Raw genomic sequence first — 14,901 nt, 5'->3', positions numbered from 1 at the left:
CGGGAACACCGACAGACAGACGGACAGACCGACAGACGGATGGACAGACCGACAGACGGATGGACAGACCGCCGGGCAGCCCCTCCGACCCCACGGACCCGCGCCCCGGAGCCGCCTCCCGCCCGCTGCCCCGCTCCACTTTACTGCTCTGTGCCCGCGGTGGGTGCCTGTTCGTAGTTAATCCCCCAAAACACGAGCAAAGCCGTGGAGTGGCAGCCTGTCTGAGGGAGCAGTGAAATACCGCTTTGCTAAAACCTAGTGCTTCGTGGTGGTGATACGCTGCAGACTTTTTTTGCACCACAGTGAAGTTTAATTCTGTGCTGATGTATCTGTTCCTTGAGTGCAGCGTGCAGGAGGAGTCCTACACGCCGAGAAAATCCACTGCATTGATAGATGCCTCTGATGTGATTAAGACGTTCCCGGTAAATGATTCACCAGATGGCACCTCAAAGGACGCTACTTGAAGTGCATTTCAGAGCTTCAGCTAATCTCTGGAGTGTGTGGGCTACCATCCAGGCTGCAACTTGTTGCACAAGGTATTTGTCCTGTACTAACCTTGTCTGACTGCAGCCGTTTCCCCTTCTTTTCTCCTTTTGCCTTGTAGGGTGCTACCTGAGGCCCCATGCACATCCAGAAGAGCTGATTTTCCCCAACAACTGACAAGAATGTGAGCCCTCAGAGAATCACAGCATGGTTTTGGTTGAAAGGGACCTTAAAAATTGTCCAGCTCCAACCTCTTGTCATGGCAGAGACCCCTCGCACCAGCCCAGGCTGCCCAAAGCCTCATCCAGCCTGGCCTTGAACACCTCCAGGGGCAACCACGGTTTCTCTGGGCAGCCTGTGCCAGTGCCTCACCATCCTCGAAGTGAAGAATTTTCTCCTAATATCTATTCTAAATCTCCCCTCTTTTAGGTTAAAATTGTTCCCCCTTGTCCTATCACTATATCATGGTCCTGGGGACAGAAAATGTTGATGGCTTCGAGGGAGCCAGGTGATGTTCCCATCTGGATGTGTGGTGCAGTCATTTTCTGAGTACTCGATGAGGAACAATCTCCCTGTGATGCATCAGCAAGTGTGCATTTTGCACTGGGGGACGTGCATCATCCAGTACACGTCTGAGCTTCCTTCCCTGTGATTTAAATGTGGAGTGGGTAGAACCCAGCGCTATCGCTCACACAAGCCCAGATTTACACAGCCATAATGCATGAGTCATCTCGGAAACTTTGCCAAGTGCTGGGGGAGCCTTACCCGCTTTATTTGTATGCATCTCTTTCTTTCAACATCCCTTTAAGCACTTTTCAATAAGTCTTCCGGAGGGATAAAAGTTATTTAAATAAAGCTAGCACGTAACAACCTGCCTGGTGCTGCATGGAAGGTGGGAATATTGAGCATATACGGCTTTTTTGGGTAGTGATCTGTACTAGCCATGCCAGGTCCCACAGCTGCTGATTTTGGCTGGAAAATTATAAGTTGACCTCTTCCTATTTTGAGGGTGCTCACTAGGTTAAAAATCATATTTCAAAGGTGAAGTACCTTTTGTTTGGCTGATCATTCCCCTTTAGTGAAGGGGGCTGGAAAAAAAAACAGTTTGTTTTTCAAGAGTTACGCATGTTGTTTATCTTCTGATTTTTTCCCCCATCCTAGATGAGGAGAATAGGTGAGTCAGTTCTGCTTTTATTTGCAGCCACTTTCCCCTTCAGGCTCACCATGCTGAAATGTTTGCGGAGGCTTTTTCTTGTGGCGTAGAGCTGGATTCACAACTATCAGTCTGGCTGCATTCATCAGCCTCTGCTTTCCCTTGTTTGTTTACAGCTTTGCTTTGAAAGGGGTTGTCAGGAATTTTTGTCTCTCCCCGGCATGCCCACACTCCCCTCTCTGGTCTTTATGGCATGATCCAGCCGGTTTGCAGGAGACGTGAATCTGTGCAGCGTTTCCTTGCGGATGTTTTATTGAGCTATACATAGGTATGCAAAGATGCACGCACACATCCGCTACCACTGCATGCAGATGGGGTTTTGAGTTTGGCTCTGGCGAGTACCACAGTCCCCTTGTTCTGCTGTAAAAGCTGTGCTTGAAATAGGTGTGCCTTCTCACTTCAGCTCATTTGTATGCTGGAAAGTGCAGTGTTTTTCTTGGTGTTTGAGCATGAACTACAAATACTCATGTTACTCTGAGATGCCGAAACCTGTCTGCATTTAATATTTATCTCCTCTCTCTGTTTGTTGAAAGGAGGCAACAAGTTAGTCTAAGGGAAGACCTTCGACGCTTGTAGGAATTATTTTAGTGGCCTTTACCGTAGTGGTGCCTCGGACTGGGATTCACACTAGCTTTGCATGCAGGTAAATTCAGGATGTATCAAACATACAACAAGGTTTGTGTTACTGCCACAGACACTCATACCACCTAGTAGGAAAAAGACTTTCTGCTGTGCAGAGGCTGCTTTCTGGGCAGCCTCAAATGTGCTCTGATGGGCAGCACATGCTCTTCGATGGCAGCCCCGTGCTTGAACCTGCCCCTGTGCTGGAGGCAGCAGTCCCAGGGCACTTTAACCCCGGGGAGGAGGCCCTTGAGGACAGGAACAGCCACAGCTGGCACCTCTTTTTCCTAGGGGGATGAAAGTCTGAGCTGTAAGTTGCAACGTGCAGCAGAAGGAGCTGAGCCTTTTAAGTGAACCTGCCTCTCCCCTGCTCCCCACGCTGGTCCCCTTTTGAGATCCTCAGCGGTGCAGCAGCACCTTTGGTAGTGCCAGGAGGCCTCCAGGTCTGGTCCATGGGGACAAGTAGCAGCAGCTGCCCAGGGTCAGAACATGCCTGGTGGCAGTGAGGGACAAACCTCGCGTGGCTCTCCAGCTGGGACAGAATGTTTTCTATGGCCACAACACGCTGGGCGTGCTTAAGCCAGCTCTGAGCAGCGAGAGAATTATAGTCCAGGTACTAATTGTGGGATTAGCTAGCAGATTTATGCGTTGAAAGTTGGTGGAAGAGAGCCAAGAGGGAGAGAGTAATTGCTGTTCCTAGAGCTCTTCCAAAATGCGAGGCAATCTGCTGCAGGAAGGGGGTCATTCCTTTTTGGTTGAAGCTGCCCCACTCAAAAAAAGAGAGTGAAAGCAAAAAACATGCCAGCATATCTTTAAAGAAAGATTTCTCCCTACAGCAAAGCCTTTCCCTCATTGGGACTTATTAAAATAGAGACATTTTCTCCAAAGAAGAGTACAAAGCACAGCATCAAAGCGGAATTTCAAGCTATTTCATTCTGATGGTGTTCTTTCTGCAATGGACACCAGATGGTAAGGAGCACTGCTTTTAAAAGTTCGTACCAAATGCCTTCCATGTTTGAGGAATTACATGTGAAATAAATCACACTGATTTCCCAACTGAAAAAAGTGTCCAAAAAGGCCATAAGAAGGACAGAGAATTGTCATTAATACCTAATTAGCTCGCTTTGGTGCCTAATCCTATGCGCTGGGATTTTAAAAGTGTTCAATATACATAAGCAGAAGCATAAAAAGAAGAGCATTGAAAGGCTGCGGTGGCAAATGCAGCCCTCTGCCATATCCAAGCGTGTGGGAGAGCAGCTCTAAGCCCTACGGGAAGCAGTGGGCCTGTGCTCTTCCTTCCCCTGTTCGGCTGCATCCCCAGCATCTGCGCTGCAGGCAGAGGGGGCTCTTCGCCTTCCTCAGCAATGTCTGCTGCCCAGGAGGTGAGAGCCACTTGCTTTTAAAGCAGTCCTGGTGGGTGACAACGTTACGCTCGTGCATCTGTATCAGATATGTACCCTGGCTATAGAGAACACGCTGAGGAAGAGAAAATTACATTTCTCCAGGAGGGAGGAAGTGTGGCAGAACTGTTTCACTTCTTCTGTGGGCAAAAGATCCACTACAGGCAGCTCACGTCAGAATTGTCAGGGATCTGTACAAGTATAGCCTAAATCAACAGATCATGAAAACCAAGCAGAACAAGCTGGCGACTGACCCTGATTCAAAGACACAAAGCCTGCACCTGGCCATGCAGAGACAGACATCAAATAGCACGTAGGATGTAGAAGACAATTCAGACCTGTGTCTTTAGTGTCATTGGGAAGTATATTGATTTTATGGGATGCTTATGGACAGTTTTTTCCTCTTTTCTCCTCCTCTTGGATATTATACAAGAGTTCATTTCCTTTTTTGCATTCTATGTAAAGGTCTGGGGGGACCAACCATGGGCCTGCTGGCAGGAGGACAGGTAGGCTGGAGGTTCCTGCACCTGGGCAGGACACTGAGTGAGGGGACTGAATGGGGCTTTCAAAGCAACTGCAGAGGGGCTCGTTTAAGCCAACGGGCTTCCTATATGGTGGAGAGAAGGAGGACATGATCTACAATAAAGGGGTGGACTCAGAAGGAAAAAGGAGAGTACAGAACGCTTACGAGTTCCTAAGCATGAGTGAGATGAAAAGAGAGTGCTTCTCTCCGGTGTGTTAGCTTTGCTGGCAACGTTCAGTGTTCGTGTTGTAGTCAAGCAACAGCCCAAAGTGGGCGAGAAGAGCAAGGTGGCTGCACGGCTGGTTTGGAGTGCTTTGCCCCTTCCACTGTAGCCTGCCGATGTTATTGATAAATTTGTTAGACAGAGGGTGAAATTCACCTGGGCACATGGGGCAGTGTGAAGGCACGTGGCATTTGTCTCTCGTCCAGCCAGAATGTGTTGCGGGAGCGTTAGGGCTCTTGCTTGCTGCAGCAATGCACCTTTTCGTACTTCTGATACATGTAAAAATAAAGTCTTGTGTAATGCCAAATTAGTTCATCGTCTTTCAAAGGACATTTTTTTTTGTTCTAATGAATGCTACCTTTTGTGGATCCTAAAGCTGCGGTGCTCAGAGCAACGTGAAGCATTATCTGTGATACTTACCACTTTGAAGGCATGGACTGTGGGCAAGTGAGTCGGTTCAGCTAATGGCTGTATGCACAAAGCAGATTCTTTTCAAAAGAAGGCTCTGAAGGCCATGACGTTCTCATTCGTAAGGGCAATGAATTTCTGAGGTCTAAAGATAGGACATAGAGCAAACAGGCAACACTGTGCTCTAGCCAATTCTACAAGATAAGTATTCTTGGAAAAAATGTACCAATAAAAGGTGCAGCCCTGGGAAATACCATGCTTCTGCCATTGCCACATCTGCAATGAAAACGTGAGAGCACGTAATTTGAAGGATACGTGACAGCTGATCTATAACGAGATTACTGAAAACAGATGTTCTCACATAAACCTCTCTTTCAGGCAGTAGGTTGTGAAGGCTGTGTGACCAGATGATTCTGGCTCAGAGTGAGACTGCAAACCGAACATGTCTTGACCAAAGGAAAAAATAGCAGTTTTGTGGTGGGGTGCATTTTGTCTTTGCCTCAAATTTCTTGCACCCAGATGGGGGTTAGCTACATAATTTGTAGCCACAGACCCTCCCACCCAAAGCAGGAATGAAACCCGAATCGATCCCATCCAAATGGGGCTTGTTCTCATCTCCTGAGTAATGGACTAATCCATATGTTCAACTCACGTGAGCCTTTCCAGAAGGTGAGGTATTCCCCTGTGCTTCTCTTCAGGGCTTACCTGAATGCTGACGTTCTACCCAAGATCTGAGCTAGGGCACATTTTCAGCTTCCCATTCTCTGTTGAAATATTTTATCCTAAGCAGGCTATTTAGTTAGATCAGTAATTTTAGTTTAGAAATGCCCAGAGGTGAAACTATTAGTAACAATGGAAAGATTCATCCCTTCTCATACAGGCACAAAAGCCTGAATGCTCAGAGATGTAGCCTGGAGAAGGCTGCTTGCTTCCTAGCCAACGATGGAAATGAGTGCCAGTAAAATGCAGTTAGCTGCACATAAACCAATATGGTGCCAATTATACATGGGAGTTATTACCCTTAAAGTGGTAAAAGATGTTTTTGTTCTCCACCAGCTTAGTGATGCTAGTTAGTGAGATATTTTAGAAGGAATGCTGAAAAATTCGTGCGACTGGGGTGCTGATGAGAAAAACCTGTTCATCAGATTGGCGATAGTTAGATAGCAGCTTGCTTTTGCTTGTGTTTTCCCCCACAGAATCCACTGCATGTAGATGTAAGTAGGATGAGTCAGAGTTGCAGAGACTGCTGATGGATGGGGTCAGGGAAGACATTCCCAAATAGGGAAGGACTAAGAGAAAGCGTAAATTCGTTCGTTGGTTAAAGCTGTCTGTTGCAGGTGTTACTGCACAAACATATCTGCGAGTTACCTTAAAAAGGGGATCCTCGGTGTCCCAGCTCACACCTGGATGACTTCCAGCCTGGGTTTGCGTTAGCTGCTGAAAGAACCTGTTATGAAAAAACTATTTGCTGTTTGTTGATTCCACTTTAAACAACATGATTCCACTTGGATGATACTGTACAAACACACAGATAGCATCAAGTGCTAGGAACGGCTTCCTAGGACTCAAATTGGTTTTTGAAATAAGGCAGTAAATATATGCATGTGTATAACTCCTACATGCATCCAGGCACAGCTAGTTATTTTTATTCTTCCAGATTAAATTGTCTGTAAAAACACGAGGTGCTATTTATTGTTACTGTTATTTGTAATTTAAAATGCTAACAGTGACATGAAGTGTTGTCTCAGCTCATTTAACAGGCCGTGAAATGGTTAGAAGGATGATAGAAATCTCCGACAAACCAACCTCAGGTGAAATGTAGTTACTTACATTTGCTATTCAACCCCTGGTTTTTTGTAGTGGCGAATGAAAATGGGTTGTCCTATTAAACGTGTAATGCTATTACTAGCCAGAAATGCTACCCTCTCCCATTGAACAGAGCATAGGCACAGCCCAATTTCATTCCATTCCTTTCTTTTGACTTCAAAGGTAACTGAAGCTGCAGAAAAAATAGCTGGACACATCCTACAGTGAAATCGTAGTGGGCTTTAGGAAGGTGTCCTGCCCTTCACTTTGGCTGTGAGGAATTCACAGCACCTGGTTTGCTTTGCAGGAGCTTTCTGCCCTTAGATCTTGGGCTTGGGTGGAGACACGGGGACCGGGAACACTTGCAATGGGAAACTGGCAGCTCTAAAAGGTTAAATCCTTTTTTTTTTTTTTTTTTTTTTTATTTATATATATATATAATCTCTATGGATGTATTTCTTTAATGTAAGCACTTGAGCAGATGATTGCTCAATGGTTTCTTGTGATCTGTTTTGGTGAGAAATAGGACGCAGCTGATGTTAAAACATAAGTGATGTTTTCCTTGAGGACCAGAGGCTTAAAACTTCTGATAGAAATTTCCGCCCACAAATGGTTGTTATGTGCCTTTTAAAAAGTATGCTGATAGGAATGATATGTTATTTGGTTTTAACTGAGTTTTCTTGCTCTAAAATTTCCCTTAATCCTTCCTGTTTGGGCTCTTTCTTGGTCTGTCTTGCATGACAATGCAGCCAGTACCCGACTCAAGACTTAGAAAAGTGCAGAAGAAATCCTAGCTTTGTGGCAGGGCAGGAAGAATTACAGAACTCCAGATGGTTCTACCCCTAAGTATTACTGAGAAACTATTGGCACAAACCAGTGGCAGACTGATGAGAAACTTTTCTCAGGGCAAAGTAGGAGTTTGCAGGAAACTACAGATTCCTACCCATGCCCCTTCGAATATCCTCCCTGAGACAGAATCAAAACAATCCGAGTGTGTGAAGTGCAAAGAAATAGTGTTTGATTCACTGTGGTCTTACTTTGCAGAGGGATCGTGAGCGCCTGTGGCTGCCCAGAGGGTAGCTGATGTTGCCCACCCTCGAGACCATAAAGCTCTGCCACTTTTCACTCCTTAGATGCCTGCACACCAGGACTTGGAAAGAAAACAGCCCAAACTGCAAACTCATTTCAGGCTGAGACCGTTTGCCAAGAGTTGTGGTCTGCAGAGATACTCTAAATTGTATGAAAAATAAAAATAAAAATGAAGACCATCTGTAAATACCCTGCATCCACCTTCAGACAGCAACCCTGTTGTTGAGCTAGCTGGAGAATCTCTCCCTTTTATTGGGAGATTATTATCAGAAGCAGTTTATGTCTGCTCTCCCACAAATAGATGGTTGGCGTCTGGATAACAAAGGGAAGGGGATTTCTGTCACATTTTTCTCATATAGGAGTTTATCTTTAGATTTGCAATATTCTCAGAGCCATTTATTCCCTGTTTCAAATTCAATATGGCAAATCATTTAAATGGTCCAGTGACTTTCCACTTGCCCATACAAGATCAATTAGGAAAAATCATAACAGACCTGAGTCTAAAAGCAGAACATAAAAGGCCGGGTGAGGTTGTCCTGTAGCACAAAATAGCGACTTCACCAGCAGGCTGCTCAGCCGATGTTCAGATGCAGCTGTCTCAGACGGGGTATTTTATGCACCAAATGTCACCTGCGGTAAATGTATCAGAAGTCAAAGCAGGGTTTTGTACCCAACAAAGAAATCCTAGTATAAAGCTACGATACGGAAGTGACGGTGTATAAAACCTCTTAGAAATCCTTTTAATACTGAACATCCTTTCAATATTCAACAGCAGAAGGACCTCTCTGGGGGGTTTACATAGGACTAGTTTTGTGTGACTGTAATTTCTGTGTATGCGTGTGTGTGTAAATGTCCCCCTATTTGCAGTGCATCCAAGTGGCCAATTTCAACCAACCAATTTAGGTCCTTCAAATGCTGTGAAGATAAGAAGCCACATAGAAAAGAGAGACCATATAGATTTCTAAATGTCGGGAAAGGCTGCAGAACTCTACCTCAGCTAACCATGCTTCAGAACTTTTTTTGTGTGTGAACAGCTTTAAGACATAGAGGATCGTGAAACTGCGGTTTGAAGTCACATAGTGTCATTGATTTTTCATGTTTTCAGGTTTGATCTCAGAAATTGTTTTCCAAATGCATGTGGTGATGGATTTTTTGCAACTCATTATTTCTGTTATGAAACTTACTTGGGGTGCATTTATACCACATACGGTGTTTTTAAGAGACTACAGTATTTTAATTGGGAGGCACTTCGAGATGGAATTAAAATCAGGAATACTGGGTAGAGCCAGGTTCTGGACTCTTATGTGGAAAAAGGAAAAATGATTCCTTATGTTTTTTCAGCCTTTTACTGTTTATTTTAGAAATCCTACAGGAATATAAAACTATCAACAGAATAGTTCATTGAAGCACCTGGTATAAATGTCTTGTTGATGGAGCCATAAATATTATAGGAAAGCATTGTACGGAGAGGTGACCCCAGTGCCACCATTTGGAGCACTACAGCAGCAGCAGGACTGCAAAATACTTAAAAAAAAAAAAAAAAAAAAAAGAGCAGAAGGTAAAGAAACTCTCAAGGCAAAATTAATGTGTGAACACTTTGGGCTCTGTGTCTAATTATCAAAGAAAAGTAGAGATGATGCATCTTAACTAATTTATGCACTTGCTTGTTTTAGGACATCTTCATTGGCTACGTGACTACCTTAGAGAAGATGCCTACTTCAGAGTGCTCAGGTAAAATTTTCTCTTGCCAATGTTTTCACCTTGGCAGGGTTAGGCTGTAGCTCCTTGTTGTTATCTAGATTATTGCTTTTCACCTCATCCAGTCAAAGCTGCAGCAGACGCACAAAACAACAAAGCAGTTACTTTATTTAGTTTGTTTTGCAGGACTAAATGTTGGCCTGGTATCCAGCTCTGTCAATGGGAAGACTACGTGACCTCAGCAGGCTGAAATGAAGAAATGAGTTAAGGCCAACAGTTTTGCTTTTTATCTTAGCCCTATCTTCAATTCAGTTCAGGTAAACACCCTAAATTCCAGAGTTTCTGTCCATTGAACCAGACTACAGGGGTCCTGTATGACGGCAGTCCATGGCAGCAGTTTGCTTTTCAGTTTAAAATGTGGTAAGTAGAAATCAGTTATTGAAAGTCTTGGAAATTCTTTTCCGTGTGTCCAGTAGAAATCTTCATGTATATCCATTTAGGAGAAATCTAAATAGGAATTGAATAGATTTCTACTGGCACACTGATGAGATTCAAGGAGTAGGTGTAACAAGCTGTGGGAACTAAGAAATTAAGAAAAATATTGCAGTGCTGTCAAGAGTAGGTGTAGACATTTTGTACCTGCTAAACTAAAATGATGGGCCTAACATTTAAAATAATATGCTGATGTAACACTCAAGCAGAGCAGTGATTTAGGCAGACAATGATCTTTCCTCTGCTATCCCGTTTCCCTAATACTAGAAGGAAGCTAAATGCTTTGCAATGCAGAGAGAGCGGCAAATAAAAGGATGGTGTGAAGGTGTGATTCATCTGAAAAAATGCTTCACTCAAGCAACCCCAGGAGGCAGGATATAGATCCCCTGTTTAATTCACCCCACCTGCTCCTGGCTTCTCTGTGCCAGGCTGCTCGGGGCTCTCCCTGTTCAGCCTCCGCTGTCTGTGCCCCTCAGCAGAGGCTGGCCTGGAGAAGGAAACACGGGGGCACTGCTTCCATTGTTATTGTTGCTGTCTGCTGGGATTTTACTCTTAAATTAGGGAGCAGAAGAGCTGCCAGCTGGCTCCCAAGTCTCTGGATAACAGAGCTGGCATTAAGCCATCTGCACTGGGAATCAGCGCGCGTGTTGCGGCAGCAGCCTGGCTGGAGCGGGAGCGCGGAGGGGATGTCTCGCCCATAGGGCTCCTGCAGGACAGGAGGGCGGCTTGAAGCCTCGGCCTCGCGTTCCCTGAAGAGGAAGGACCAGGAGTTTGGCGAAATGTTCATATTTTTTTTAATCAAGCATCTGACCGATCAAAAAAAGCACTAAGTGAATGCAAGGGAGGACCAAAGCAGAAGCAGGTGCAAGCGTGAAAAGCCGGGCTTTGCAGTGGCGTGTTTCCAGTAGTGGCAAACTGGGCATTTGGGCCAGCTCAGGGGCAGATCCGCAGCCAGCTTGTGCGGGCACTGCTGGCAGTGACTGGGGTTTGTCCTCCCCGCGGGGCTCCCGCTGGTTTCTGAGGGGCTCCAGCCGAGGCGTGTGAGGGCTGCAGGCACGGGCTCGTCACGCCACTCGCAGCCACATTTGGGGACTTATTAAGAGTAGGATCTGCTGAACAGCCTGTGCTGCAAAACCATTCTAATTAGCAGCTGAAGCTCTTGGAAAGCTGCCGCAGATCCCAGCGAGCTGTCGACACCACCGGGGAAAAAAATAATGTTTAAAAAAAAGGGCTTTATAGTGCTGGCTGCCTGAGGCAGGCCGGGGCGTAGCTTGTCCTTTGCAGCGGTGTCGGCGTGGTTTTATTTCTGGCTTTTTGTTAACGCCACGGGCTAACGCGCAGGCAGCAGCCCTCGAGCGGTGCCCGCCGCCTCACAGAGGCGCCGAGGGGCGGGGCCGCCATGACGCGGCCGTTGCGGCCGTTGCGGGGGGCGGGAGATTTGAACGGGCACCATGAGGCGGCCGCGGCACGGGGCGGTGAGGAGCCGAGCGGGACGGGACGGGACGGGACGGGCGGCGGGGAGGGACCGGAGCGGGGCCCGGTTGGCGTCCGGAGGGCGCAGCCCGTGCCCTGGGGAAGGCGGAGGCTGCTCCTCGGGCAGCTCCTGCTGCGGGGCCGCGCCCCGAGCCGCGTCAGTGCGGGAGCGTCCCTGGGAGGTGTCAGGGGCAAGCGCGGCTTCGCCCTCCTGAGATGAGTTTTGGCTTTGTACCAGCTGATAGGGGAAAAACAAAACCAAACACTTCGTATGTTGCCTGAGGGAAACGGGAAACTGTGTTTGTGGATGTGGGCTTAGTGACTTGCTGGCTCTTGATGTGGGGCAGAAGAAGCATCTGCGTGGCACTGGGCTCTATTTTTGACAAGAATGAGATGCTCTCTGTAACAGAGGAGCTGGGAAATAAAACAAGAGCCTTAACCTGCAAAAGGGGTCTGAGGTGGCTGGAAGTGCAGGGCATTACAGCCTGAGCTGCGCTGTGCTGAATGTGGCTTACGGACCGGAGCTGCTTTTCTTTAGGGGTAGCAAGTGGGGGTGGTTGGGAAGGAGGGATGCTCTGGGAGCAGATGGAGGAGCAGCTGAAGCATTAAATATCTGTAGCTGATGGCATCGGGCCTTCAAAAACAATAAAACCCACTCCTGCAAAGACAGGAGGGAGTGGTTGGTGACTGTGCAGTGAATTTCCACCTGCTTCTTGTGACTGCTGTGAAGGGTCACTTCGTTGTGTCAAAGGCAGCCACAGACAGAGCGAGTCTGCAGGCAAGAAGAAAGCCATCTTCATTGCCCCATTCATGAGCTCTGGTGCTCTCTGGTACTTGAATTGTGGAAAAATTAGTTCCCATCCATTTCTACCCTGTTCTAAGGCTCAAAGGAGTTGCCAGTACTTTTCTACCAGCTGAAATACTGAACTTGCAAATTCAGTTTATTTTACTGGTTTCAGGCAATTGCTTATAGATCCATCCCCAGAGCGCTTGTTTTGACTTCAGATGTGCTATACAGATGAAAACTGACAGTGCTTACAATTCCAGTGGTTGCTGGGGCACTCTTCCTCAGTGTTGAGAAAGACTAGGCACTGAATTGCAATGTGTTTGCAATGCAACCGAGTGATGTAGTGATAGTGTTCTGGTTTGTACATGTCAGAAAATTGGGGTTGGTCAGGGATGGCCACATAATGAGGAAATGGTTATCACAGTCATCTGTGGCATCTAGCACACCTTTGGAAGACAGCGAATGGCCTGTGATCCTTCACCTTTATTATCTTCTGCTCGGTGTGGATAGACCTGTTTGAAATGGCAAGTGAGGAATAATGCAATTTATAAATATCCAATTTCTCTGAGAATAAATAGGAAAATTTGATTTTGCATAAGGTTTTACAATATACTACAAACATACTTCCTTCAGAAAAAACCCTGATGCAGAATTCTAGTGACTGACAGGCAAGTTTGTGTTATTTCATACTTTGGAATGAAAAAATCATTGGTTGCGTGACTGTGCAATGAGACAAGGCATGGTTCTTCTGTAATGTTGAAGTTACCACAGCTATCTGACTTCTGGTTCATGGCCTGAAGTAATCAGGTATTGAGATATCCTCCTTGTTTCGTTTCTAGGTATTACCTGAATTGTATGTCAACCAGAAGTGAAAAACTATGTTTTTCAACCCTTTTCAAGACAGCCAAAGACATAAGAAGATTAAATTTCAGATTTAAAAGAGATTATTTAACTAGGGAGCGCTATAAAAAGTAGGGTATTACTTTATAAGCTTTGTTCAGTTAGGACTCACACCAACCGTATGAGAGGACCATACTCTATTATTGTGTGAATGACACATTGAGGCACATGCATTTTTAGTAAATTTCAGACGGATGCTATGGTGAGTTACTTTTAGCACCTGGTTTGGAATTTGCATACATAATACGTATAACAAATCTGTTACCTCCTTTGTTTGACAGTATGCTCGTCTGTGTCTGAAGAGAGAATAATCATTTTACATTTAGTAACAATTTTAATGGCTGCATATAATTAAGCCTAGGGCTTTCTATTCCAACTGTATAATAAATAGAGCTCCTTAAAATTCAGAGTAATGTCAACTGGATTTTTATTTAGTCTTTTGTTGTTTGTTTTTTTTTTTTTTTTTTTTTTGCACATCCAGGAATATGACATCCAAGAGAAGATTAACTTTGAAATCCGCATGCGAGAAGGCATCTGTAAATTACTTGCAGTGAGCACGCAGAAAGACCAACTTCTGCAAGCGGTTAAAAACTTGATGGTTTGCAATGCTCGTATACTTGCATACCGGGCAGAGCTACAGAACCAGCCTGGAGAGCCAGCCTCGTGTGGAACCGAGGGAAAGTGAGTAAAAGCTCTAATGCTAATGGAGCATTACGAAGTGGCCTTTTGTGTGTGTGCATTGTTAGGCAGCCTGTCTAGGAAACTGGATTTAAACCCTTCTTTCTGTCTTCCCCTGTGCATACATTCTTTACAGTTGCTTTAAATCATTACTTTGTAAGATCAGTCCAATATCATCCTTTTTATTTTAGAAAAGTGAATGCAGATCAACTTTTTTTTTGGATAGATTTTATCATTGATGTTAAGCAGAGGTTCAGTGTGTGAATAGACGTTTTCTTGATTACCTTTAGCAGACAAAAAAAGCGTCTAACCTAGCCTGAGAGAACAAAACAAAATTGTCCAAGTCAAAATACATGTATTTCTACTTTTCTGTCTTTCTACTGTTGATAAGGTCTCTTTAATGATGGAATCATCGTGGTTAATTGGTACCCTCTGCTGGTCACTTTGTTAACTACATCAAAGTGATAGAGTACAACTTCATCAATATGAGGAAAAGGCAGTTTAATAATGTTTTTACGTTATATTTCTTGAATGAGCTAACATATACATGATTTATTTGAATAACTTTATTTTTTGCCTAATGGAATAGACTTTGATGCAATGTTAAGAACTGTGGTGCAGAGATGTTATTACTGTAATGAAATACTATATTGCAATTAAGCATAGAAACTCCTCAAGTATATGTGCTTAGCTCCAGTGAATTGTATTTGTAGGAATAATCCTGCTGTTGTTTGCTTTCAAAAATGTAGATCTACAGAAAAAAATATCGAAGGAGAGAATTGTATTTTCTGACTACATCAGCAGTTATTGTGAAAGATGCTTTTTGAAAACTAGCACTTGTAACTTGTGGTATTGTGTAATTATTGCAGTTGTATTGCTTTTTTCCTATGAAGTGATGATCTTTATAGTGATTAGTCTTTTATATTTTTAATAATGGAATAATATCAAAATACACATTTACACAACTCGCGGTCCTTGATGCCAGTGACCATAGGATGGTGATGGCACATGTCAAGAACAGGGCAGAGATACTTGGAGATGTATCTGAACAGCTGCATTATTTTCTTAAAGTCATGGTTAGCTGTCTTGTTCACTTGACTGGTCTCA

At 44.8% G+C, this 14,901-nt stretch overlaps 1 protein-coding gene across 10 annotated transcripts in view; it reads left to right on the top strand.

The window, feature by feature from the left end:
• The first annotated feature begins 18 nt into the window (after positions 1 to 18).
• The window catches only part of RTKN2 (rhotekin 2), a 44,218-nt gene continuing 29,335 nt past the window's right edge, over positions 19 to 14,901 (top strand). For 2 of the 10 annotated variants that reach the window (XR_014695187.1, XM_084526480.1), the window contains exons 1-2: positions 11,345 to 11,431; positions 13,598 to 13,797. Coding sequence is in view for 9 of the 10 variants with exons in the window: in XM_084526480.1 (XP_084382606.1) it covers positions 11,408 to 11,431; positions 13,598 to 13,797 (224 nt within the window). In the remaining variant the exon portion in view is untranslated. Of the gene's footprint in view, positions 537 to 912; positions 2,340 to 3,269; positions 3,287 to 8,753; positions 8,872 to 9,439; positions 9,498 to 9,638; positions 9,782 to 10,506; positions 10,738 to 11,344; positions 11,432 to 11,582; positions 12,741 to 13,597; positions 13,798 to 14,901 lie in introns of those variants that run through there. The other 8 variants (XM_084526485.1, XM_084526483.1, XM_084526486.1 and 5 more) reach the window with 8 other exon arrangements.

This window comes from Aythya ferina (genome assembly GCF_964211825.1).
Source record: "Aythya ferina genome assembly, chromosome: 7".
NCBI classification, from domain to species: Eukaryota; Metazoa; Chordata; class Aves; order Anseriformes; family Anatidae; genus Aythya; species Aythya ferina.
This window is presented reverse-complemented; position numbering and strand designations above follow the sequence as displayed.